This window comes from Ciona intestinalis, chromosome 7 (assembly GCF_000224145.3).
Source record: "Ciona intestinalis chromosome 7, KH, whole genome shotgun sequence".
Taxonomy (NCBI): domain Eukaryota; kingdom Metazoa; phylum Chordata; class Ascidiacea; order Phlebobranchia; family Cionidae; genus Ciona; species Ciona intestinalis.
The window spans coordinates 319,800-347,470 of NC_020172.2; the positions used below are offsets into that span (position 1 = coordinate 319,800).

The 27,671-nt window shown below is 31.7% G+C and overlaps 6 protein-coding genes across 12 annotated transcripts in view; 3 read left to right on the forward strand and 3 right to left on the reverse strand.

Moving 5' to 3' along the window:
- Window positions 1–4,366, reverse strand: part of LOC100176516 (unconventional myosin-Id) — a 10,046-nt gene extending 5,680 nt beyond the window's left edge. For all 4 annotated transcript variants that reach the window (XM_026835000.1, XM_026834999.1, XM_026834998.1 and 1 more), the window contains exons 1-7: window positions 4,195–4,366; window positions 4,019–4,125; window positions 3,406–3,507; window positions 2,284–2,369; window positions 1,727–1,900; window positions 1,154–1,283; window positions 369–508 (exon numbers count right to left, since the gene is read on the reverse strand). In XM_026835000.1, the coding sequence (XP_026690801.1) occupies window positions 369–508; window positions 1,154–1,283; window positions 1,727–1,900; window positions 2,284–2,369; window positions 3,406–3,507; window positions 4,019–4,125; window positions 4,195–4,283 (828 nt within the window). In that variant the 5' untranslated portion in view covers window positions 4,284–4,366. The remainder of the gene's footprint in view (window positions 1–368; window positions 509–1,153; window positions 1,284–1,726; window positions 1,901–2,283; window positions 2,370–3,405; window positions 3,508–4,018; window positions 4,126–4,194) is intronic.
- On the reverse strand, window positions 4,364–5,166 carry LOC100187527 (ADP-ribosylation factor-like protein 16). Its single transcript, XM_002120276.5, has one exon. It carries the CDS (start codon window positions 5,116–5,118, stop codon window positions 4,570–4,572), a length of 549 nt encoding a protein of 182 aa, XP_002120312.1. The 5' UTR covers window positions 5,119–5,166; the 3' UTR covers window positions 4,364–4,569.
- Window positions 5,167–5,170: 4 nt separating this feature from the next.
- Window positions 5,171–5,975, reverse strand: LOC100178833 (gem-associated protein 8). The gene has a single exon (XM_002120007.4). The coding sequence runs from the start codon at window positions 5,932–5,934 to the stop codon at window positions 5,308–5,310; it is 627 nt and encodes a 208-aa protein (XP_002120043.1). The 5' UTR covers window positions 5,935–5,975; the 3' UTR covers window positions 5,171–5,307.
- Window positions 5,976–12,130: 6,155 nt separating this feature from the next.
- Window positions 12,131–16,663, forward strand: LOC100177305. The gene is made up of 7 exons (XM_002119950.4): window positions 12,131–12,293; window positions 12,685–12,816; window positions 13,026–13,153; window positions 13,528–13,672; window positions 13,911–14,006; window positions 14,505–14,651; window positions 14,985–16,663. Exons 1-7 carry the CDS (start codon window positions 12,167–12,169, stop codon window positions 15,737–15,739), a joined length of 1,530 nt encoding a protein of 509 aa, XP_002119986.1. The 5' UTR covers window positions 12,131–12,166; the 3' UTR covers window positions 15,740–16,663.
- A 214-nt stretch (window positions 16,664–16,877) lies between these two features.
- On the forward strand, window positions 16,878–25,252 carry LOC100179646. 3 transcript variants are annotated; one of them, XM_026835012.1, is made up of 10 exons: window positions 16,878–16,986; window positions 17,314–17,420; window positions 18,670–18,772; window positions 19,357–19,552; window positions 19,846–19,980; window positions 20,375–20,499; window positions 22,104–22,251; window positions 23,138–23,266; window positions 23,661–23,795; window positions 24,142–25,252. In XM_026835012.1, the coding sequence occupies exons 4-10, from the start codon at window positions 19,417–19,419 to the stop codon at window positions 24,714–24,716; spliced, it is 1,383 nt and encodes a 460-aa protein (XP_026690813.1). In that variant the 5' UTR covers window positions 16,878–16,986; window positions 17,314–17,420; window positions 18,670–18,772; window positions 19,357–19,416; the 3' UTR covers window positions 24,717–25,252. The 3 variants fall into 3 exon arrangements, with proteins under 3 accessions (XP_026690813.1, XP_026690815.1, XP_026690814.1); XM_026835014.1 differs by having other exon boundaries at window positions 16,883–16,986; window positions 17,372–17,420; window positions 24,142–25,245; XM_026835013.1 differs by lacking the exon at window positions 16,878–16,986 and adding an exon at window positions 17,116–17,141 and having other exon boundaries at window positions 24,142–25,245.
- Window positions 25,251–27,671, forward strand: part of LOC100181197 — a 5,711-nt gene continuing 3,290 nt past the window's right edge. The window contains exons 1-6 of one of the 2 annotated variants that reach the window (XM_002120621.5): window positions 25,251–25,344; window positions 25,658–25,800; window positions 25,998–26,129; window positions 26,581–26,711; window positions 27,107–27,245; window positions 27,614–27,669. In XM_002120621.5, coding sequence (XP_002120657.3) covers window positions 25,668–25,800; window positions 25,998–26,129; window positions 26,581–26,711; window positions 27,107–27,245; window positions 27,614–27,669 — 591 coding nt within the window. In that variant the 5' untranslated portion in view covers window positions 25,251–25,344; window positions 25,658–25,667. The remainder of the gene's footprint in view (window positions 25,345–25,657; window positions 25,801–25,997; window positions 26,130–26,580; window positions 26,712–27,106; window positions 27,246–27,613; window positions 27,670–27,671) is intronic. The other variant, XM_026835015.1, reaches the window with a different exon arrangement.

Below are 27,671 nucleotides of genomic sequence, written 5' to 3' on the forward strand. Positions count from 1 at the left end.
ATAAATGAAATGCTGCAAAAAATGAAAACATCACAGCAATCATAACTTACTGTGAGTGTAACCATGAAACTTCTGCATTGAATTGAAGAATTAAAAAATATATTTACAAAAAAAATTATATTCATTAATTTAAAACAGGTCTTGCTGAAAGGGTTATTTTATTTTATTAACATTTTATTGATTTCTTTTTTATGTTGTCTTTATTAAAGTAAATACACAAGCCTTTGCCCTTATGAAGTCAACCCTAATAGGACATTCAAAACAAACAAAATGACGTTTTTGAACTTGTCAGAAGAGCTGCTTTTTACTTTAATATACTTGTTAATGTATATACAGTACTAGCATATAAAATGACAGTAGGTACTGACCAAATGCAATATGACAGCAAGTAGTTGAAACAAGGCTTTCTGCTCATCATGAGTGAAACCAACAGCTTTAAATGCTCCCGTCATTTCACGAAATGTTCGTTTGTCATCAATTGATCGTGAATTGTTCGATTGATCCTGGCCTGTAACAAAAGTAATGAAACAGTAATAGTGATTATATATTATATTCACATTTATTGGCACTTGCTGTTTATACATATAACATGAACTTGGATACGAGAACCTTAATAATAACATGTATATAGAAAACCTGCAATCATAACAACTATTGTTAAGATCATTTTCCGTTCCTACTACGCATACGCCCACCATGCCAACAGTACATGGGGGGGTTTTTTTTTTAAAATTTTAATAAATGCAACTTACATATCCTTGCGTAGTAGCGGGGCAATAAAAGCAGTTATAATAACACTTCAGATGTGTTAAGATTCTTACACTCTATGAGCCTAGAACCGCTATTTGTGCTAAAGGCACACGCTCTTCCCATTATGCCACTTACACAGCTGACAACCTCCGGTTACCACAAGGTTGTACTGTGCTACAGACCTACAGTACACACCTAAACTATCAGTGGGGCAGCCAGGGGGATTTAGGGTATCGCGACCACCCCCCCCCCTTTTAAACCCCCAAAAAAATTATATGTATAATTATAAAATAATTTTGAAAAAATTTCGATTAAACCCCCCCCCCTCTAATTTTTTTCTGGCTGCGCCACTGTCAAACAATGGTATGTAATGTTACTAAAATATAATGGTGAAGCAGCTTACGTGTGAAATTGTAAGCATCTACATCACGTTTTAAATGCAGGGAAGTCAACGTTTGTTCTGTTGCACCAAGTAACAGCTGGTAGAAGGAATGAAAATTTCTTTCACCAGATTGTTGGTGGACAACCCGGGACTGAAAGAAATATAAAAAGTTATCTTCAAAGTCTGCACGTGCTTTGTGTGTAAAGATGTTATGAAGTATGGAGCACCATTGTTTATTTATATAAAACCAAGCGTAAAGATGGTTTAACAGGGCTTGCCCTATTTACATAATTCTCAGCAATATGTAAGTTAACATTGATTATACGGAAATAAACATGAATCTACCAACGATTTTTTTCTATTTTTGCTAATATATATTGTAATAGCTTAGGTAAAATGCAATAAAATATATATAATATGATTTTTTAATGATGTATATTTGTGTGGATATAAATTAATATTATGTATATATATATATATATTATTAATATATATATACAATATACATTTGTTTTTATCTAATCAAACAATTAATATGGGAAATTTGGAAGCAATCGAGAATGAATGGTTAATTCATTATGAATGAAACTTTACTTTTTCCAGAAGATAATTGTTAATGTGACCCCCTATTGGGTCTCCTTTAAAATCAAAGTTAATGTCCATGTATTTTCCAAATCGTGATGAATTATCGTTTCGATTTGTCTTGGCATTTCCAAATGACTCCAAGATTACGTTGCTTTTAAGAAGAATCCCTGTAACCCGTTCAATCTGAAATAACATAATTGTAAAGTTTTATTTAAACTGTGGATAAGTGATGTAGTGACAAGCATTAAATAAATATTTTGCTTAATAAAACTTAAAAGATGAAATAAAATGGTTCGCCCATTTTGGAAATTCGTAGGGATAAGGTTTATTCAATGTTTGTCTGCGATAAAAGTAAGAGCTACGAACACATTACCATGTGTGCGCGAGGCAAACATTTTTAATAGACATTACGTCAACCTTTGCATGGAATGTCTGTGGAAAAGACTGTGTTACCATGGTAATATATACATGAGCGAGGACATGTAAGGTCCTGTGGCATTCAGATCTTTTAAGCTATGTTCAATTTTTGCATATTACCCCAACCTTTTGTTACAATATATACGAACCTCAGCTCTTGCACTGACGTTAGTAATAGAAGCAATGTAATTCATTATAATTTTTGAAGCTTCTGTTTTACCAGCACCAGATTCTCCTACACAACAAGCAATTGAAGCAAAAAGCATTAAAATTAATGATATAATTTATATAATAATAAATAGTATTAGTATGAATAAACAAAGAAGGTTGAAAAAGTTAGGCTACATATAAGGTTAAAAATGTATAAACGCCATCTTTGCTATCCGTAAATTTATTTACAGTAATGTCCGGAGGGTTTAATTAATAATGTGCCATTTTGCAATATATTGATTATTGCACTCGTATCACTACTTTTTCTGCTTCTTGTTCAAATTACACTCAATTTAAAATGTGACATATTTGCAAAGGGAAGTTACTTTGGAAAATGTGACATATGAAAAAATGTCGCAAAAAATTATTTATGGTCAAAATGTGACCGCCCTACTACCAAACAAAGAAGGGAATTTTCCCAAATAACCTGAATACAATGCACTATTTAAGTACCTATGAATAATTTAAAAAGGCCATACTTCATCAGATAATAGGCCCATTATATACGTGTAAGAACTTCAGACTCTGGTATTTATAATAACTTTATAATGACTAAAAAGTAAACAAACAAGTATAGTCTTTGAGGATATTATCGGCAATGTAAGCTGATGATTTCAACAGTTCTTTTGATTTGTCAAATTTATACATATATATATATATATATATATATATATATATATATATTATTTTAGTCTTTAAGAACTTCTTGTTTTATTAGGCATTACACGCTATATTACGTCAGGCAGGAAGTCATCAAGATGAACAACCACATTACATCATTGTAACCGACATGTTAAGGTTAAATACACATTTGCACTTTGTAAAACATATATGCCATGTTTAACAATACAGAGTTTTTTAAACATTCTAAGATTGCAATATAAATTTTGGTCCCTGGTTTTGTTTGATTACTGTTTCCTAAACTACATATTTCAGGATAATACACAAAGTATGTCCAAGTTGTTTTAAAACTTATTGTTATTGTCATTGACAATTTGACAATACATCTCTGAAGCAGTAAGCAGCACCCAGTGTTTACTTCAATAAACAGTTTTATTTACCTGATATTACAATACATGTGTCTTTCATATATCTCTTCATGCTTTTATAAGCAGCATCAGCAAGGGCATATATATGAGGTGGTTTTTCCCAAAATTCTCGACCTATATATATTAATTAGCTCATTACTTCCATAACCATTTTCTATAAAATTTAAGCATGTGGTAAATTAAATATAAAAGCCCAAACCCCAAAAAGTGAATATTTGGTTTCAGTTGCAAAATGTTGGTAATTAAAATCATACAGAACGCATAATTTTAAAGGACAGAATTCATTGCAAAATATTGTTCCATAAAATAAAGTGAACGACATGTTTTACAACTTGGAGAATTCTATTGAATAAATGCATTATGCATGTATTTACATTCATTTATCCATAACATATTTACTGTTACAGAGAACAGATATTTTCGTTAACGGTGAAGTTTAGGTAATATAAAAATTGCATATAGGATAGACTCTGTGTTTATGTAAAAAAAACAAAATCTGAAGTTGCATATTATTTAAAGAGATATTTAATTGCAGGATTTTGAGTTGATGTTCAGTACACCCATAATAAGATTTGCTTTATGTTCTCCATCTGCTATAAAAAATTTTAAATAAAAATAATGATACCTTTATAATCTTTAATATATTCGGGTGTGAAAATATTCATAGCTTTGTATGGATTGACTGAGACGACCACTTCACCAATGTAAGTATATATCCTGCCTTTTTGAAACCTACAACAAATAAATGTTAAACTGGACACTTGATATGGGATAACACAGTTACTTAGAAACACATTATACCTGATTTTGAGATTTTCCATAAAAGCTTCAAGCGTTAAGTTGTCCAGCAAGACAAAGTCAGGTTTCCCTGGCTCTTGAATGATATCCATGGTGAAGATAAATCAACAAAATTATTTTTTTAGTTATTTGGTTGATGACTTTGATGCTATGTGTATTCCACCAGGTTGAACTAGAAAAATATCAATTGCATGAATAAAATAATAAGACATACACATATCAAACCTACACACAATGGTTTTTTACTAAATCATTGCACATCTATACAAAGAAATTTGATCCAATAAAAAAGAATGTACCAGATACAGATAGGCAGATATGATATATATTATGTAAAAAAACAAAGATTGATGAAAATACAAATAAAACATAAATATTTTAACGTTTGACATCTTTTAAACATCTTAACCATTTACAAACATCCTCAATACCAGATTTATCTTTGCAACTAGTATCTAAATAACTAAGTGATGACACAGTTTTCATGAAGTGTTCAAGTTGCATAAGTTCTCGGTATTCATTGACATTCGTCATTGTAGGAATATCAATTTTATTAAACAACACTAGAATGGGAGTGTTTGTATTTTGTGTGTCTGATGTTATGTCCTTCAGAAATGCATAACCGGATGAAATCTGTTGAGTATTTGATGCATCCACAACGAATATAAACCCATCGGATTGTGAATAATAACTTTCCCAAATTGGTGCCATAGAGCCACCAAGCTCTCGTAGCTCAACGACACATTTTTTACCAACATTTATTCCAAGTATATTGGTCCCAACAGTAGGTATAGTGGGTGGGAGTTCATTGAATTGTTTTTCTGCAGTTGTTTTTTTTACCGATGCATTGGTATCTTGATGCGAAGACAGGACTTTTAACAAAGTTGATTTTCCAGAATTTGAAGGTCCAATCATTAAGACCGACATTTTAAAAAATAATATAAAACTATTTTACATTAAAAGCATTGGTCAGTAGCACCTGTCAAAGTTAAAAAGTGATTTTTTAAAATCCATAAAACAGCAATCACCAATTACTGTAGTAAAAAAAAAAAAACTATTATAAAGAAATACATTGTAACAATATTGTTATTTCAAATAATATTTTACTAATCCAATTTATTTATTTAAATTTAATGGAATAACTGGCCAAAAGTTTGGTTGGGTTGCACTGCGCATTAAATTAAACTGGGCTTGCATCTTCGCCTCAATTGATAGAATGTCAGGAGCATGCACTCCATAAAGTTTAACCATCTCATTATTTCTGATGGTACCAGCGTGAACTCCTGGTGCAAATGATGTTGGTTTTACATGCAATGGGTCTTCAACATCAAGCACGTATTCTACAGGACTCCCTTTTTCTTTTTCCTTTTTTAATTTTTGTTTCTCTTTATGCATAGCAGTCACATTTAAAAACTGTTGTAAGTCATCCCCTACGATAGAAGTTTCACTTTTATCTTCAGTTTGCATATCATCAGATTTAGGGGCTTCTGTCAAACTTGCACTTTTGAATTGTTTATGCTTGACATGCTGCTTCTTATCTTTGTTTTTCCTTTTCGTTCTCTTACGTTTGTGATTAATATCTTTAGTTGAATACGCAGCATGTTCGTTGCAAAAACAATTACGTCCGTAAACTTCCCTTATAATATTTGCTTCACATGACATCATGGAAGGATAGAGAACACGAGAATACCAACTCTTTATTCCTTCAACATTACCAGAAAATAAACCACCATCGTTTTCCATTTTAATCTTAAAATAAACCGAAAGAGGGAATTAAAACTGAGAAATTATTTACCGAGTATAAAATAATGATGTTCAGTGTTTACACAAAAGCAAGCCTGATAAGATTACATGGATAACAAACCGCACTGGCTCATATACACATTACTGTAAAGTATAATTGCTTGTTTCAATAACTGTATCGAAATACTTCTCACATGGTATACGCAATTGGTTCTTTAAAATATGTGGATTTACATAACACAGCATACAATAGTAAACGCGACGACGCCTTTACTTTTGTTTGTTTGTTCTTTTTGTCACGCTTGAACAAACACTACCGGTATCGAATACAAGTTCCTGTAATAGAAATATAGTTTTCTGTTAAAAAAAGTCGTAAAGTGGCACTTTTTTATATATACGCATCTTCGAATATATTCATCCAAGGAATATATGGATATAGTTAGTAGGGCTGGGTACGATTGGACACGGAGTAAGATGGGATACATATTTTGGACATTTTTACTGACCACGATTTGATGATAAACAAAAATATGGTATGTGACTCAAAAACAGAATGAAACGGTCCCCCATCTCTTTCTACCCTGCTGTATGTTACAGGATCAGTCGCCAGTAACCTATTCTCACGAATATATTAGGCGCGAAGCGAATATAAAGCTCATTTTTAATGTTGGCTAAAACATATAGTACAATGGGGGAAGATGGGACACTTAAGCACATATTGCCAAATATTTCTAAAATCAAAATAGATGCCGGTTTTTGGTTAATACCAAGAATTAGTACTATCATTCCTTTATTGATTGACAACGATTTAATAAAATATAATAAAACACACGAGGAGTTCTTTAGCGATTCGCACAACAGGTGTAATTTTACAAATTCAAAAACACACGGGATAAGACGGAACAGTTTAAAACTATTGTAAGTTGTACTAATAAGTGATTTTATTGTTGGCAATATATGTAAATAACACGAAATTATACTGTACACTTTGAAAATCAAGTTTAAACATTTTTGTCTTGGTTCTACCGTTTAATTATTGCGAGACAATTCGACCGATCACAATTTATTGCGAGGCAATTCGACCGATCACAATTTATTGCGAGGCAATTCGACCGATTACAATTTTCGCTAGGTGGTGATAGAGGTCAGTACTGCATTCAGAAACAAATCACTGGAATACGTTTTTCGGGGCAAATTTTCCAAAACAAAAATGCCGTAACGCCTGCAAGCAAAAATCTGCCGCAAGCAAAAGCCTAAACGTTAATAGGTATTGTTCGAACATGAATTTATATATGTTGTATCTGACAAATAAAAAACTTATATAGATTTGTAATAACAGAAAATTGGTAATTTCTTTTAATAAAGTTTACATTTATTGCGTATGGTAAATACATTTCTAACATGAAAACTACAGACACTAGCGCTAACCAACTGCATACGGGATACGGCACCGGTTTAAGATGGCAAATATGTTGATTTAAAAAAATATTGGGCAGTATACGCTTAGGTATCCGATTTTACCCCTATAATATTATGATGGTGACTTTTTCTAACGAAAGTTGGTTCAGGCAAGTTCTAATCAATTATATAAAAGAAAACATAATTTTGAAGGCGTGATGTATATGTTGTCTCGTCACTTATAATCAACAAAGAACGAATGTCAGTCTCTTCTATTTATTTTCCATAACAGTATTGAGAGAATAATGAAAAATTTCGCGCAGAAGTGTCTCGATTTTTCAATCCATTCATATCTTTCACAAGCCGTGACCTTTTTCAATGCCAGAGCTTATCACAATGTCAACACAGCCAGTATAGCTGCACAAAAGAAACCAAAACACAACGGTCATTCACTGTCTATGACGCTTGCTTTTCAATTACACTGAAGTAATAAACTTGTTTATTGGGAACTGCGTCCCACTGTTTAACAGAAAAGTTAAATACATTTTAGGACCTTTTGTGCTGGAACTCTACTTGCCTTTCAAAATGGAATACAGAGAATTATTTTTTGATAGTTTTTAATTGGAATAAATAAGTGGACCCTGTTTAATGCAGTAAACACCGGCAGTGTTTGTTTCTGGGATATAGTTAAGGAAAGGAAGTATGATTAACTTGACACGTCATGTTCGCAGCGAATGGTTGAATGAGCAATTTAAACTGCTATAACAACAATAGTTTTGATTCATAGTTGGTTTAGGTTTAGCCTATATATAGGCACTATATACAAATCAAATCAGATTGGATTTAGACAAGATGTTCATATTGTTTTATTATATTCTTTAGGTTTTGTAAAGGAAAATATCATCTTATATACATCTTTTATTTTGTCGGATTTTTATGAGTAGACAAACTTATAGTTCGAATATTAAAAAAATGTTACAAACATAGACTGCAATGTCACAGCGTATAGTAGGGTGGGGAAACATGAAAATTGTATTTTTTGTGGCTTTGGTGTTTACAACACAGAAAATAGGGGGGCTTTTATAGCATGAAAAAACACGTGCGCGAAAAAAATAGCAGGAAAGAGCGTTTTACACTGAAAATGGCGTCTGTTCGTCGGACGGGTGGACTAGGCATATAGTTTCTTGCTTTGCTGGAAAACCTCAAGACGAGTGGCCTCTCTCACCTGTGGTAATAGTTACGCAACACCGCTGCTGTTAAATATTCAATCTTTATGCATTAAGTTAATTTGTGTAAACTATAATATATATCTGTGCTCGAAACACACTCAATCGCTACAGTACACTATTCCCTTAATCAATGAGTCTAAAAAGTAAAAAAAATGTTCCACGTGCGCATTTAATATATTTGACTTTTCAATAAATATATGAGCCTTCATGTTGTTAACGACATAGTATATGTAAGCACTGAGGTGTTAAATATATTTACACTTCAATGGACACAGAGCGGAAAGCGCTTTGAAGATATAGAAAGTCCTCGGGGAATCCCCATATACGAAACTAAGGCTAAATCCTGACAAGTTTTAGTGAAACACTGGTGACGTGTTGCAGTTGACGCTTCCTGAGTCTATATTTACCTAAATGGTTTATAGCTTAAGTTTAATTGTTAAGTGTTACTACTTCTTGTTAAACTACTTAATTTTCCTTTGTTGAAAAGAGGAACTGTAACCAACTATTCTCTTTAGTAAGCACTTAACAACTGCAGGTATGAATTGTAAAATGTAAATATTCTTAGTTGTTTGAACTCGAATTGAATGTTTTTGTAAAAATATTTGCAGTATTTTTTTTCTGTTTCGTGTTTAACCCTTTGACATCTAGATTGATTTATCTAAATTTTTAACTTTTAACCAGGTCCTACTTAGATTTTGTGAACAAAGCATAGCAGCTGGATCAAAACTTTGTTTAGGTAGTTTGTGCAGTATGAACTTATCTTCAAAGTTTAAATTCATATATATATTTTTATTCTTTTGATGACATTATAATATTGATAACGGTATAAGATTCTTTCATAGTTGAATATTTCACAAACGAACAGAGAAAGAAGGATTTGTAAAATTATTTATATCATTAAGAAATCAAATATAAAAACCTTTGATATGTTAATTCAGCTACTAATTGTTGTGAGAACACAATTTTGCTTAAGAGCCAAGGCTAAACAAAACACATGGGACTATACAAAGAAGACGGAATTTTTTTTCCGCTAGAGGCGGTAATTATTTAAATTAAAAAATACGGAAAAACGAACAAAACAGCACTACAAAGTGTTAATAAGTGTAAAACAAATTAATTAAATAATAAACATACCTTTCTAAATACACAAAACACTAGTCAGAACATATTTCCCACATTAGGTCGGTTATATACGCTCTTTCGTTGTGATTAATGTCGTCGAGTCTGTGGTGTAGCGGTTTGCGTGCGGACGTAAACTCTCTTTGTTTCAATTTTACCGGGTTCGAGTCCCGCACAGTGGATTACTTTTTTTATAATTTTTTTCAAGTTTTTTTTTGTTTGACGAGTTTGGGGTTAGGAGTTAGGGGTTAGGGTTTTTTTTTTAATAATAATAAAATAGGGGTTAGGGGTTAGTGTTAGGGGTTAGTGTTAGGGGTTAGTTAGGGGTTAAGGGTTAGGGGTTAGGGGTTAGGGGTTAGGGGTTTATATCTTATGTGTATAAACCGTGAAACTAACTGCTCCCCATAAAATAGAGAAACGAATTTGTCATCGCCTCCTAGCAGAAAAAATTTTCCGTCTTCTCTGTATAGCTCTATGTAAACAAAACACGCTTGTGTTGTGACCAAATTCTTGGTAACACTTCAATGCGCCAAACTGTGTTCACACAAGCTTAGAAAAAAAAAATCAAATATGTCCGACCTCATAGAAAAGTGGTTAGCGTGCCTGCCTGTAACCCAAAGGTAATGGGTTCAAGTCTCGTCGCTGGTATCATTGTGGGCATATGTATCCTTGGGCAAGACACTTAACAGCAGTTGCTCCAACCCAGTGGTCATTAATGGTTTGTCCAAATTACCAGCCACACATAAAAAAATCAAAAATCCCCCCCCTCCAAAAAAAACAATCACCCACAAAGTTAGGTGCATGGTAGCTCGTAAGCTGGTGTGAGGTGTATGAACACCTGTGTTATAACGACTGTCGTTTTTCAGCCACGCGAGGATAAAGTAAGTTTCAACCTTTCACTTTTTCATGTTAACATATATTTCATTGCTAAAAACAAAAAGAAATTGTTTCTTCTCACACAAACAAGACCAAACACTTGTAGTAGGATCGTACACAGTAAAACAGGTTAATAATGCACGATCATCTGTATAATTGCCGTTTGTGTCGCATTGGCTGGTGTGGAGTATCACAAAATTTTTCGCAGAAACCGGTGCTGTTTATTCCCGCATAAGTGAAGGAGTTTGTCTGTTGTCAATATGCCCACAATGTATTATAAAAATAGTAAACTAATTTGTTTCCTTTGATTCATTGCAGTCAGTTATCTTTGAGTCCCAACCAAGAAAATATTTTTCTTTTTTATCAGTTTAATTGGTAACATTTGCCTGCTTTACCTCCATTATCATTTATTTTATGTTATCACTGAAATATAAATATTATTTCCGCGAATGTTAATCTTTGACAATCCGTAAGGGTATGTCAAATCTTAGGCGCCATGGAGATATATCATGCAAATTTGATTATTAAAATATATAAAACGGTAATGATATTTCAATTTTATTACAATGTTGCAAAAATTATCAATCTGTCATTTACGCAAACCTCTTTTAATAATTAGATGTTATAAATATGATACAAAAAGCTTAACCGCTCCCACACACAAGCATATCTTATTCAAGCTTCAAGGTAAATCTACCACAAAGTTTTAAATTTCGTTTCATTCTCATTATAATAAAAGTTTATTGTTTTATTGGAATAATAATGCAGTTACAATGGCTAGTCTCTGTTTTAGGAGGCTTGGTCATTTCTCATATTTATGAATATACTGCTATTATAAGTCATTATATGCTTAAAAGTTAAGTTAAATATAGTTTAAAAGGTTTTAGGAGCATTTCTTTATATCAACTACCCGTATATTCAGAATTATTCGATAACTGTTTGTATAATAAACGTTTTATGCAATGTGTACGTCTGGTAAATAGTTAGTTAGTCCAAGTTAATTATTATCTTTAAGATGTGTGTTTGGTTTGAGTGTTTAAGCTATTGTTAACACTAACTTGTTTAAGAAGCAGTAGGCTGTGCAAAAATTTGGTTTGTAATGCTATTATTATTCATTAAGAGTTAAGTCCAATTGGATATTTGGTGAATTTTTGATTTAATATTCTCATGTGTGTTAGTCCAAAGTGAAGGTAGATGCTGGTAACATCAAAGGTACTTGTATTCGTTGGCAAGAAACTTAACTGTAATTGCTTAACTGTAAATCAAGTGGTTAATAAATGGTTATCCAAAATTTGTGGCAATATAGAAAAATCATAAAGATACATACGTAGTAGTAATAACCACAAGCAGACATGAGGTATATAAAGGGCTTTACCTTTAGACAATGTCTTGCCAGTGGAGGAAAATTACTTTACAATGCTATTTTGCCAGCTTATTCACCTTTTTAACCTGTAAAGTTAGTCAAGTTTTTTTTTCTAACATTTTTTGACTAGGCTGTTTTACAATAAGTTGTGATTTGTGTAAGTATTTAATATCAAAGAGTTTTATAATTATTGTACTCAATTCCCATTTAGGTTTTTGTTAAGATAAACTGAATAAATGTGACCGACATGGAAATTGTTGTTTGCTGGATTGTGTTGTTAACATGGGGTTTAGTGAAGGGCGAAGACTTCAATATTAATTGTAATGGAGATTGTAACAGAACTGTGGCAAACAATACAACTTGCAATGTTAAATGTAAGTAAAAAAATGAGTGCTTAATCGTCCTGTCATGTGATAACAAAAGAACTAGAGACTATAGAAAGCAGTTAGAGGTTATGACATAGTGGGTAGATTCTTTGTTAGGACCAAAAATTGCTTCAGTTGAATCATTGTCTGGACTCTGGAGTGTACTATGATGAATGTGTGTTATGTAACTATGTATACAAAAAAGCATCCAGATCATAGCTTAACAGTGAGCATGATGCGCATAAACAAATGTGTGTTTGGTGTTTTAGTTTTAGTATACATTAGAATAATTTTAATTTGTTAGTAAGCCTAAAGTGTATGAAAAGTGAAACGTGTATTAGTAGGTAAAAATGCTGCAAGTTCTATGTTACGTGATCTATTAATGCGTAATATAATACAGGGGTTGAAAGCATGCCATGGTCAAACCATGAAAAAACAGCACCAAGTCCAACTATTGTTTCCGGAAATTGGTTTCTTTACAACAACGGACAGAGTTTAGAAATAGGAGTGAATATTACATGGAAACAGAATGGTACGTTTTATATTTATTTTGTTCAACAATTTAGTTTCTGGTAAATTTAAACTATTATTAAATAAAATAATATTGACAATAACATGTCATACGCAACCTAAAAGCAATTAGTTTTAATAACAACAATACCAACACTTCAACGTCCTATGTAGGTTTGTTTCTTCAGGCTGTTAATGTTATTTAGTATGTTAACATAATTGATTTTTCAGCTGCTGTTTTCAACTTTGTACAAGGGTATCTTTTGACCATGACGTCTCTTAAATCAATGGCTGGTCGTTCGTCTAAGTGGATATTCAACGCTTCTGTTTCATCACAAACGATAAATCGTTATGAAAACGTTAGTTTCTTTTTATTAGTTTCAAACTTTTTGTGTATTTTTTTATTACAAATTATTGTAAAACGCGTGATCAAACAAGTTTTAAGCGATTGGTATAAACAAACACTTTGTAGACGAAGAGTGCAAAATTGAATTCTGAAACATGAGTTCACAAAAGTTCATAGTTAGGTTTACTTTCGGTTGGTGGAGATTTATTTTTTTTCTTTATTTATTAAAAAATTCAACCAAATAAACACTGTACAAAAGAAACTGAAATGATGATTAAATCTCCATGAATAGTCAAGAGTGGTTTAATTGAATGAGGAAATGGAAACGTAATAAACACAGTTGTTTACTTGTTTAAAAAATTCTTACTAATTAGATTTAAATTTTAGTTGGTCTTCAATTACAAATGCTTCCATTATGGGACAAAAAACTTCATTCGCGCTGGTCGCACTTATGTGTTAGATGTATATGCTATGCCAGTGTATGAGGAACAAAATGAAAAAGTTTTTGATACAATTGACATCAAAATTCCAGGTAAGAAATGCGACTAGATTATTATATTAACTCTGTTGAAGTGTAAATGATTTTAAACAGTAATTGTTTAAACCAGGCTTTTTAATTAGTTTAGTGCTTTTCAGTTTTAAACTCTTGATAATGATTTGATTCTGTAAAGTAGTAGTAGTTCTTGTCTGTTTTGTAAAAAGTTTAATGCCTACAAAAATATTTTTACAGATGTTACATAATAGAAAATGATCAAATAAATTTTCCATAGATTGCAACAGCAACGTGGAAATTGCTGAGTCAACATATTGCAGAGATGAGCAAACAGATTATTTATATTTAGACTTCGATGAAAATGAAAGTGATGGTAAGAATGGACGTAAAACATTAGTAATCCATTATGTTCCTGACACAGTAATGCAACCTGTGATGTGAACCGAATCACAAATTTCCTGGCTTGCATTTGTTTGTTTAATTACAAACAAAGAAACATGTAAAATTTTACTTCCACCATAATATTAGGCATGCACTTTGTAAACTTTGTGGTATTATCTAGATGTAAAATTACTTTTCCTTTACAACCCTGTTTAAGATCAGCATTACTTTCCGGACCAGGCTTTAATTAACAAAGTAGTAAACAATGGTTTACTTGTGTATCACTTATGCTAGTGAGTTTGAAAGCCTAAACAAAAGACTATGCAATAAAAGTGTTCATGGATAGTTACGTAATCTATTGTTGCTTGGCGGCCCGTTACAAATTCATCACAGAGCAGTGTCTTACCTCTGGTGCAAGTATTCAATCTATACTTTTGTACAAAAATGTTAGCTTCATCATGTTTTTACATAAGAATTTGTTAATATACAGAAGTAGAAGTTACTACTGCAGCTCCAAAAGATTCGGCACCAAGCAAACTTCTTTGGTTGTATATTGTAATCCCATTGTTGATGTTGATCGTCACAATCATTACTGTTTCAATCTACAGACATAGGAGACGCAAAGCCATAGTTGCAGGTAAACATTATTTGTCCTGTGTTTTTTTAGAATTGTGAGTAAGTCATGACTTATTATGTGTACGCAACAGTGTCACACCCATTTTTTTATTTGTTATTCATATTTGCACAGGCTTGAAAGTACAGTTGTATAAGTATACCAAACCTGTAACATAGTATAACGTATATCACATTCAAAATATGCTTTTAATTTACCAATAAAGGTATGTTTAGCCTGTCATTTGTTTTAATTATTTGTTTAAAATATATTATATGACTGTACATTAAATATTAGTTTGTTTTAACTTTGATGTCAATACTTTAAATCAAGAGTTAATATCTGTGTTATTCACAGGCTCAGTTGTTATTCTGTGCAGTCGAGATTCACATTATGGTGAAGTGACATCTAGATTGGCAACTTGGTTGAAGGAATACATGAATCGTGATGTAGAATGTAATATGTGGAGACAAACCGATAACAATATCTTGGATTGGTGTAACAAGCAATTGAAAGAAGCTTCCCAAGTAATTCTTGTATGTGGTGAAAAAGATTATGAGGAACAGATTGTGCACAGTGATCCATTTGTTGTTGCAGTTAATAGAATGAAAAGCAATGTTACCAATGCAAACTTTTACATGGTTGCATTTCATGATGAAACCAAATCTAAATTTCCACTAGACAAAGCAAAGAAGTTTGTTCTTATGAAAGATTTTAAACGTTTTAGCAAGAAATTTGCCGGATCTGATTTCATACCTTACCCAGTAGAGCAGCAAGATGTATTGAGAAAGAAAATTGAACAAGCTGTTGCAGTTGGTTCTAACCCTGCTACAATTCCAATGCAAGAAGCAAGTCTGGTGAAGTTTGTTAGCACAGACAATATAGATCGTGATTCTGGCATCTCATGCAATGGTCAAAGCTTGAATGTTGCTAACCCTGATATAACCCTTTCTATACAACCAACACAACACAGTAGTTCATTATATACTAGCAGTGAATACTCAAGCTCACAGTTTTCTGGAGGTGACTTCACTGGTTCAGGATATCCAAGTGTCCACGGAAGCACTATGATGTCAACAGCTACACAGCCTTCTAATGACTCCACTGTGTGATAAAAACTGCAATATGCTCATAGTATATACAACAACTATAGCAAAACACAGCATACATTTCCTTCACAATACAAAACCACAAAATTATATGAAGGTATAAGTGAACTTATTTATCCTGTTGTAACAGAGCAACAACAGTCTTCATAACACAGTCAACTTATTTCATACACTAGGAACTTAAATAAAAATGCTAGCATTATAAACCTATAAAAAAGCTGCCATCTTTTACTTTATAGAATCTTTACGCTAACGTTTTAGGTTTTCTGGATTTCAAATCCTACAATACACATTTTCCTTACCACGAGGAGTTCATTTTCTTTTACTTTTGCTACGATATATACTCAATTTAAATGTATAAACATTGGGTTATGGGATATTGTCATTTTTATTTTATTTGAAAAATAGTGTCTACTGTATTACAGTTAAGTAAATGATTCTCTGTATTTTAATTTTGATCAATCTCAGTACTGTGCCTTGATAGACTGGTGGTAATGAAAGATATTTTTTATTTGTAGTTCATGTGCTGTGGTCAGTTAACTGTATTTCAACTGTTCAACAAGAAAAGTTCCTTTTTTGTATTGTTGGTGTTATGATTAGGTTTATTTAAAAAAATTCTTTAAACAAAATTTATAAAGGTCAAATTTTCTTCAAATTGTATTTTTCTGCAGTATTACTTCATCACTTTGTTTATATCAGTGTGCGTGTATGACATTCCTTATAAATTTTAAAACTGTAGTTTTATTTTTTAAATTTCTATCCCATTTTCTTCTTATTTTTCTCTTAAGCGAAATTTTCTCTGTATTTCTAACCCAAGAAATGTGAACATATTTTGAGTGATTGAGTAAAATAAGTTGATTGGTATTAGGGAATATTTTTTGTTCTTGGCTATTGTTTTCTGTTTGGTTAGTTGATTCATTTTTCGTATAGTTATTTCATTTTCAGATTTTAAAGATAGCAAGAAAATCTGTTTTAATTTATTTAATATATGGTATTTGATGTCATACTATCTACATATACAGCATACAGGTAAACTGAGTTTTTATCTTGTTTGAGTTGATTTGTTTTACTGATTTTTGTTCTTTTTAACACTTTTAACTGTGCCAAGGTCATTCTGTTAACTTTTTTTTCCAGGTAGTTGTGTCGGTAGAACATCATGCTCTACTTCTTGATGGATGATAGTTTGAATGGCCACAATGGCCGCCATGACATAGCGATTAAAGCGGTCGCCTTTACTGGAAGAATACTGGGTATGATGCTTGATGCTCCTGCTATTGTGGCTGCGTGTGCCCCTAACCAGGATACTTATAATTACAGCAACCAGTTGGTCATAATGGGGTGTTTAAATTGTCAGCTATAAAAAAAAAATTAAAAAATCACATAAAAAGTGAAATGCATAATAATTGTAAGTGGCACAACGTGTATAAAATAGCATACTTGTATTATAAATTCTAAAATTTCCCTGTCGTGCCAGGGTAAAAGAGTGATATTTCAAAAGTTTTTTTTATATTTTGCATGTTAAAATCCATTAGGGAAAATTTCACTAGGAAAATTAAGTGTCTTTTTTTCTACTTTAGTGCTCAGATGTTCAGTCACCTGTGCTTTAACTATAATGACAAATCTATTTGTTTGAAGAAACAGAAGCTAGATTGAACTCTGAAGACTTACCAGCGATGCTCGAACGGTTCGTTATCTATTTAAATACTCTCATTATAGTTTCAACAAAGCTAATGTGACAAATATATTTTGCTCTGTTTCAAAGTCATTCCCCCAAAAATTAGTTTTGAACAGTTTCAATAGGTTTATTTTCTCCTACCTGCATGTGATTTTTTTTATGTTTTCATTAAATGTAAGCATATTCACAGCAAGCCTTAAAATGTTTATACCAAATAATTTTTTTGTGTGTGCTAATAAAAGTTTGTACAAAAACACTGTTAAACCCAACTTCAGCATGTTTGCTTGCCAAACACTTGTGATATATTAATTGGTAATCTTTAACTTGTTGTGCAATGTATTAAGAAGCTTACCTGTAGCAAAGATGAACTTGTTTTATTGTGATTAAATTAACCTAACAATAATACAATAATATCCTCACTAATAATAAAGAAATGAGTGTTGTATATTTTGTTTTCATAAATATTCTAGCAAGATTACAACTTGCATTTAAAATAATTATATTTGGCAAAAGCTGTTCCTGCCTCCGTAAAAACGAAGATTTTTGGCAAATATTAAATTTAATTTACTTCACCAGCAGGCATGACAAACATTGTTATGTGATATTCACTACAAGTTACATTTACATGGTATATAGAATAACACTTTGAAGAAAGGCATCCATTCTATAACCAACACATTGATATGTTCAATATAATTTGAAACAGAATTGTTTTTACAATGTGTATACCAAATTGTTAGCCATACTTAAAAATAAATAAAAATTCACAAACATAATTGTTTACAAAATACATACATGGTAACTTGTAAGCTGGCATGATGTGTATGAAACATAACATCCATTATGTAACAACTGTCATTTTTCGGCCATGCGAGGAAGTTACATTCATTCATTAAGTGTGTATGTGAAACTGTTGAATTAAAAACAATGGTGTTCAAGCTAGTAAGCAATCTATTACATGTTTGTTCTTTGAAAAAGTCCACATGCCTTTGTTATATTACAGAACTTGTGTTTTTCCATAATTTATATTTTTGCTTAAAATTGATGAGAATACACCATTTGATAGTGGTTATGGTTTGCTTACTACTCAGTTTAAAAGATTTTTTTTAATTAATGATGGTAAAAAAATTCTTTATACTTTTAAGCTGATGTTGCTACTTAATGAATTTTAATTTTTGGCTAAATCTTCACAAAACTTGCCAAAATTCATTTATTTTAATGTAATTTACCACATGACTGAAATTACACTTTTTAACAGAAGAATAAAGATGACTAGGAGTACCCACCAAACCGAAAAGCCAGGATCACAATATATGTAAAAAGAGGATTATATTACTCAAGACAACATGAAAACTGCTAAGGTATTTAAAGTCGCAATTTCGATTAATAACTAAGATATCTCTTTATTAAAGTCGAATTTGTTAAAGATAAATTCATACAAACAAAATGCAACAATGCAACGGACTTTTAAATTCTTTACTGATACATCATTTTTACAGTTTCCAATAACTTAAAAGTGAACTTATAAGCATTTTGTGAACTCCTGTTACTGAATACAGTTTTGCATTATTCCTCCCAAAGGGTTATATGCGTTTATGTTTTTACACACAACAAACCATAGCTTACTGTATACTATTTTACCTTTATTGTTGCAGCAAGCCTGCAGGTTGTTGTTTGTGTTCTGATGCAGTTTCCTTGTTATCAGTCTGCTACTTCCACAATGTATGGGAATTTGTGTGGGAGTTATAATTACTAATCCAAGTCAGGAAATCATGGTTTAGCCCCCACAGTACCTTATTAGCCAACCAATCAAATGATGGCATCATATTCTGATTAACCAATCAAAGGCATTCCTGTGTTCCTGCCTAATCAGATTTTCCTGTATTCAAAATGGTTTCTGTTTGTTTTAAACCAGTCACCTCTCATATATGTAATGTGTGTTTAGGAGTCCGACCAGTACAGACACTGAAGACGTTCCATCATTATCTGTTCTTCAAATTGGACAATGCGTTTGTTTCTATATGCATTGCTTATATGTCAACTACTGATTAATTTTGCATTAAGTGATTATATATTGAGCTGTAACAGTGCATGTGGTGGTGAACTTATGCAAGATGGGAATGCAACCTGTACATCAACTTGTGAGTATTCATTGCAATTTATTGTAACAAACTTAATTTAGTGTAAAGTAAGTTATGAGAGATTTTTTGTCTATTAAACTAAAAATGTGATAACATTAGTCTAAAACTAATATCTTTTTGGTTAATCTTTAAAACTGCTACTCGTTTTTATAAAAGCTATGACAAATTAAGGATTTTATGTATATATAGAATATGTAGTGGTAGAATGCTTTTAAAATAATACATTTTGTAATAAAAAATAGTTTTTATATTAAATTATAGTATATTAGTATATATAAACAAAATTTGTTTAGATATAAACTCTATGCCATGGTCAAATCATGAACAGACAGCTCCGAAGCCAAACTTTAAGTCTAGTAACTGGTTTGTTTATCAAAAATCTGATGATTCTTTTGCCATTGGTTTAAATGTGACTTGGTCACAAAATGGTAAGCACTTGGTTCTCATGGTTTAAACACAGTTAAAAATATTGATTCGTTGTGTTTGTTGTCAAGATAAACGTTGATACTTTGTTTGAATATCAGTATGTAAAACAAGCTTACTGTAATTGACATTTTAGATTGTTAATAAATGAATATTTTACTTTTGTAAAAGTTATGTTATTTATGTTACTATTACTATTGACTTTACGAAAGACCTAACTAATAGTAATTGCTTCAACAATACATTGTTTATTTAAACTTAACCTGTGTTGCAACTTTTGGATTTGGCATACAAGAATAATAAAGTAAGCAAGTTGCTTTTATTGTTTATGGAACAATACCGCAAGTAATAAACAAGCTGTTCTTTTTTTAACTTTAAGTTTATTTATTCTTTATGCAGCCCAAGTATTTTGGAACCACGTGCACGGTTATGTTCTGTCAGTGACGTACAACAATTATTATGGATCAAAAAAATGGCTTATTAACGCAACGCTTTCCACAAGTGAAATCCAAGAAAATGAAGATGTAAGTTGTACCACAAGCACTGGCGCCAACTCCCAGAGGTGCGAGGTGCGACGCAGCTGTTTAGCGGTCACATACCAATCACGAAATAAGAGAAGTATTACGTCGCGTTTAAGCGCTTACAAAGTATTCATTGCAAACGTGTCAATCCTTTACTTTATCGCAAACATGAAAACGCAAACGTTCAGCCTGGTTTTATGCAATTAAATGCTAAATAAAGAACGTGCGAATTGCTATTATGTCGCAATCAATTGCCAGGTCAAACAATCGTTATTATGATGCAATGAATCCACATGTGAATCCCCACTATTTCGTAACAAACTTTCTGCTTGGCTTAGATTTTTTAGGTCCCGTAGTGTATAACCACTTGTTCAACGCGCGAATTACATTGATTTTACACGAAACTATAAGCTACGCAGGGCAACTAAATGTTGTGAATTCCCGCCAAACATATAAGTGTGCCGCATGTATCTAATTCTAAAGATTTAAATGATGTCAATGTCATAGTCAACGTGCTTTAAATGATGTCAATGTCATAGTCAACGTACATATCTAATAAATTTAGGAAATCGCCGCGCCTGCTTCATCCTATAGTTAAGATTGTGAAGTAACGTCACCGTAAATGTAAACGTCCGTCTCCTGGATTGCTGATAACGATTGTAATCGCTATTATGACGCATGTAATCAACGTGTGAATCGCCACCATGAAGTAACAAACCATTATGCGTGGTTGATGAAAACTTACGTAAACATTGACTTTATTACTTCAAGGGAGGAATAACAACCTTATACGAGTGGTTAACGATACGCCGATACTGATAAGCGATGCCTATAGCGCTTTGTTTTCACGTTTGGCACCTCCAAGATTTTTGCAAACTCGGCGCCTATGACCACAAGTATCTATATTTTTACTAATGATATCTTCCTTGGCCTGATACTTCATAAAAATATTTAACACAATTCGTTCTTCATAGTAGTCCAGAAACTACCATGTTGGTTTATTCCGTGCATCAGTTTAGAAAATATAACTTCTGTCTTTTTTTAGAGGTTTAAATGTCAAGAATAAAATGTAAATCTGAGTGAAATATATGTCAACAAATGCTTGAAGCATATTGCTGTATACAAACAGAAAAATCAGACTACTACAGCAGTTCCAGTAATACTATCTGGGGTTCCTAATCGCACGCTGACAGATTCAATAAAACAATTTCCGCCCATTTAACTTTTCTTTAATATCCTGTAACCTGAACATGTCATTCAATAGCCATTTCAATAACTTTTTTCTTACTCTAGTCAACTTCTGCCCTTTTTTTTGATTATGGAGTTATTTTAATATTAGTTGTGCTTGAATATTTTTCCTTTTTTTGTATATTGTATGGCTGACAATTTAGAGCATCCACTACCACTTGGTTGAAGCCATTGCCGTTAAGTGTCTTGCCCAAGTACACATACGCCCACAATGGTAGCAGCGATGAGCCTTGAACCAATAACCTCTATCTATACGCAATATTAATATTTCACCCTAAACATTTTGTTATTTGCTTTTCTGATCAAGAAAGCATAAAACATTTTATTTTGGATATTTATATTTACACTGATTCACGCAGGTGATGTTTAACTTTCAATGCTTCAATGAAGAGAGTTCTTCAATGGAAGTGAAAAAAGATCGAACATATTTCTTTTCTTTGTATGCGATGCCAGTTTACGAAGAAAACAATTCAATGTTACGTTCCGAGACAAAGATTAAGGTGCCAGGTAAGTAAATTGTAGGCTAACACATTTGGCTGTAACTTTTTTATTAAACCATATTATAACATGGTATTACTGTTTGAAGTGATTCATTGATAAAACTCAGGTTTTATTTAAATAGGCAGTGAACACTTTTAACAAGTGTGTTTGGTATGTAAGACTACACCTGTGTTGTAACTATACAGATATGTGTTTAAACTATGAGTCTATGAATACCAGATACACCTAGTGTGTTTAGTATATATGAAGATATTTTGTGTGTAAGTGTGCATGAGTTTTTGAAGTTAAACACAACATATGGTCAGTAAGCCTGAGATGACTCGGCAAACAATATTGTAGTTATTTGTCAATGCCAACAATTTTTTACCAGGAAAAATAACGTTAACTATGCAAAATTTCGTATCATAGCAACAGTGTGTGATTAAGTCCATATCCAAGTCTGACAATAATTGTATTTTTTTATTGTTTGCCAAATGAGTGTCAATGTTTATTTAGTGCTGCTAGTAATGTACAATAGAAATATATGGTTTGGTTTTGGTAGTTTAAACATGATCAATATTTGTATGGGTGCAAATTTAACAAAGCAATATAAAAATATCTTTTTCTTTGAGTAAAAGCAGTTGTTTTTGACCAATTTTTAACCTTTGAAACAGTTTTTATGAAACAAAACAGGTCACAGAATATTAAAATAAATTTAATCTTTTTTTATTACGGTTGATATTATAACGAAATTAGTGTAGCTCAAACTGTTCCCTGTACGTGTAAATGACAACTTCAAGCTTCTATTAAATAAGCAATTAATCATAAAACAAGTTGAATTGATTTAATATAAAAGCTATTTACTTTGCTGTTCTGAAATAACCTACAAATTAATTCCACATTTTTTCTGTAGCTTGCAGCAACATTGAGATTGATAAAACAACAGAATGTTTGGAAAACAATGAAGAGACGAACATGTTTGATGATCTTTTTTTAAGTTTTGATACGTATGTTGATGACACCACAGATATAAACTTTTCAGGTAAAACATAAACTTTTTTAGGATCATTTTTATATCTAATAACAACAAATGCTCACTGTGGTTATAACACTTGTCTTACTAAAAACAATCAGATATATAAGCTGGTGAAAGGTGTAGACCTGTGGAAAAGGACTCCAGATAAAACTTTCTTTCTATGAAATTGTTCTTATAATCAGTTTCAAATAGATAAAGAATAAATTAATAGTTATATTAAAAACTTGTTGGGTTATGTATTTTAATGAGTTGTTTGGATTTTAAAAGTCTGTTTTTATGTGTATTTGGATCATGAAGCTAATATGACAGACTAAGATATTTCACTTAAACAAGTTTGGAATAATCAAGGAAGCATTGTTTTAACTTTATAATTAGTTATTTCACTAAATTTTATTCACAGAAACTGTGGTACCTGAAATAAAGACGAGTAATTCTCTATTTCTATTGCTGATACTACATCTTGCTTTGGTGGGCATAGCACTAATAATTGCTCTGATTGTTTTCCTTAAACAAAAACAAGCGAAAAAAGTACAAGGTGAAAATAAAGTTTCCCACATTGTTGAAAATATAAATTGGATAAAACCTTTTTTTATGCATCCTAATAACAGTTTATTTACAGTAGCAGGTTATTTAAAATTTTATCGGACTAGTTTATTGATTCATGTGTTGTTACCAATACTTGGTTTGAATGAAGGTTAATAATTACTTTTCTTGTAACAGATAACGACAACAATATCATAAGTGTAATAAGTAAATTAACTCGATAATCAACATCTACTAAATATGAACATTGTAATAATGTAGAAAACTGAAACTTTGTGGCTTTTTTAAAATCGTCCTGTTTCTTTAATTGTCTAAATCTTCACGCTTTTTTTTTCTAGGCACAATTGTTATTCTGTGCAGTCGAGATTCACATTATGGTGAAGTGACATCTAGATTGGCAACTTGGTTGAAGGAATACATGAATCGTGATGTAGAATGTAATATGTGGAGACAAACCGATAACAATATCTTGGATTGGTGTAACAAGCAATTGAAAGAAGCTTCCCAAGTAATTCTTGTATGTGGTGAAAAAGAAAGACAGAATTATGAAGATCAGATTGTGTGCAGTGATCCCTTTGTTGTTGGACTTAAAGCTGGAAGAAGAAGTCTGCTTCAAGCTAAGTTTTATTGTGTTGGTTTTAATGAAGATATTCTGTCAAAGTTAGCAACAAAAAATATGAAACAGTATCTTCTTATGAAAGATTTTAAACAGTTTTATAAAACTTTTGCTTCAAAACATTCCACAAAATACTCAGTTGTTCAAAAAGAGTTGGCATGTATGATCATGAACAACAAAGTTTGGGAAGAAAGTTTGCTTCAAAATCCTGAGTTCTGTGAGACCAATGAGATGTTACTTAATGAGAAAATAGATAAATCAGATCGAGACTCTGGATTTTCGTCTTCATTTATTTAACATCTTATCATCTTTCAACTGTTAAAATGTGTTATAAAGCGTCACTCTATCATAAGTATACATACAATGTATCTTAAACACCCCATGTAGGAAAAGCTTCGCAAGTGGAAAATGTTACCACAATGATGCTTTTATTTATATTGCATTTATGCATCTGAATGGGGCAACATTGGATAGCATTCATAGCGGTATCCTCCAGTTACAAAATGTTTGCTCCAACCTATGTACTACGGCACCCAATGAGTTAACTTAAAACAATAACATTTTTTATTGTATGATATACTGTATTAATGCACTATTTAAACTTATTTTAATGTAATTTTTCTTTTAGTGTAAATATTTGCTTATTCTTGGAAATGGCGTGCATATAATAAACTTAAAAAAGTGAAAATAATCTGATATTTAAAATATGTTGTTTTCCGTTGCTTGTAATGTGGTTGTACTTTTATTTTTGTATTTGTTGTTTGTTTTGTCTTTGTTTGTCATTTGTTTTAATTTTAATATTGCTTTGCTCATTAACATGGTTTCTTTTTCAGATAATAATCTTATTTGTAGCTTTTTGTTAATTTTTACTAACTTTGGGTAAAATAATGAAAAATTTGTTGAGTGGGATCTACCAGCAATGAAAGTAAGTGCAAAACAGAACGATAGTTTCTTTAAAATTTAAACTTTTAATTTGGTAAGCCTTTCTAAACTGCAATACATTTACAAATATATTTTGGAAAGGAAACCAGTTATTTACTTTAGTTGTAACACATTATGGCAGCTGTAAGATGGTTGCTCTTGTTTGTATGCTGTTGGTCTACAATAACTTACATAACTTAAAAACTGCTTTCTATTGCATGAAGCTTTTAAATTAATTTGCTCCTTTTTTGGTTTCATTTGTACAACCAAATTAAATTATGATTATCTTTTTAACCATTTTTATATGTTGTAATTAGTAGTTAGGGAATGAATTGGTGTCTAGTATTTGGATGGATTCTATGTATATGTGAGGCAAAAAATCTAATTGTAAGTTGTATTGATGAAACAACTATTGTTGATGATGTACAGAACCAAACCGGAAACTTGTGCATTGCAAAAGGTAAGCTGATACAAAATGTTAACTTTTTATCCTGTAGAAGCTACAAACTATATTATTTAAGCATTGTTCAAGGATAGTAAACCCGGTGCAGTCATTTTTTTATGAAAAAGGTCCAGCAATAAAAATTGTTAGCTGATTTGGCATAAAGGCATGTTTCTCTACATCTTATTTATCCATTTCCTCTAATTTATTTTTAGACATCAGGAGTTTTCAGGAATACTGGTCAAACGAAAATGAAACCCCGGCTGTTGCTCCAACTTTCATGGAAAATGTTTCAATGAAGATTATTAACGATAACATCGAACTTACGTTAACATGGGAACAAAGAGGTTAAATCATTTATTCAGAGATTTTACTGCTAAGTTATATCATGAGGAACATTACCATTTTAACAGTATATACCTGGTCTGAGCCTCTCAAATCTTTTTTGAGTTTTAAAACAAGTCTGTGTCATACGTACACTAGACACACATTCTATTTAGGAACCTTATGTCCAATGTCCAATTGTAACATACACAAAGGTGTATTACATTGCTGTTGCAAGTGAAGTTCATTCATTTATCATGTTGACTGTCAAGGTATTGCATAGACACAACTACTGTACTTAGAGTTCTATTATTAATGACGATAATTTTGCACCATACCTACAAACAATATTAGAATCCTAGGCTTTGTACCAAAATGTATAATGAACACAGTTAGAATATTCCATTAAAGGATTTCTGTAATATCTTTTTAAATTTGTTCTTAAATTTGCTGTTTCTTGTTATTCTTTTCTAGTTAAAGATTTCTTACATACAACTGGTTACTTATTGGAAGCATCTTCTTGTTGCTATGATGGTCCTTCTATATTAACCTATTTTGATGCCAGTGCTGTTAAGTTAACTGCACGACAATATTCACTAAATCAGGTGGAATTTTTATGATGCCTTGAAAACTGTTGACACAATGGTTATACCGCTTGTTTTTGAAACAAAATACTATACAATAGCATTTTAACATTGAGAAGCAAACACCTTTTTTATAACAACCATTATAGAGGCCCCTAAGTTGTTTGTCCCCCCCTTCTCACTTCTGTGTGGTTCGCATGGTCTATGGTACACCACTGAAACTCTGCTTAATGCTGCTACTATTTTGGAAGTGTGTGTTCTTATGCAATACCCTAATTGCCCCCAACCAATAAAGGTTTTTAAAAGTTGCATGTATTATACAAAGTGTCTGAAAGACCACTCACATATTATAACGCCCTATATGTGTTTATTTAACTTTAATTTACAATATATGTAACCAAACATTCTTATGACAGAGCATTACTTTTCATCATGACTTCACAAGAACTAACCTAATCCAGTTAGGTGACATATTTACATTCACTTTGGTTGCCATGCCCACATACAAAAAAAAGACGGAGAAAGTTTGTGATATAATTACTGTCAAAATTGCAGGTTTCTTGTTCGTTAAATATTTATCTAAAAGTATTCTTTTAACTTTCTTTAAAGCTGCGGGTGTTGATGAGTAAATTTAATACTCGACTTCGTTCTTTATGATTGTAATGTGCTTGGAAAAAAAACAGTTGCAATAACTGGTCAAACAAAATAGTTAATGACAGTATGACACTAATAGTTTGTAATTTGGCATTTAGAAAACGCTTACATAAAGGTAAATGGGTCACCATGTATGCTGTGGAATAACCAATTAGGTCACCCTTCTTTTACGTTTGGAGATTTTTTATTTGGTTTCCTAAGAGGGAATGAATAAATAATAATGATAATATGTGACTGTGTTAGTTGTAATACCAAAATAATTTTTACAGATACATTTGGGAATAATACCCTTGTTGCTGTTCATGAAGAATGTTCATCGGATGACGG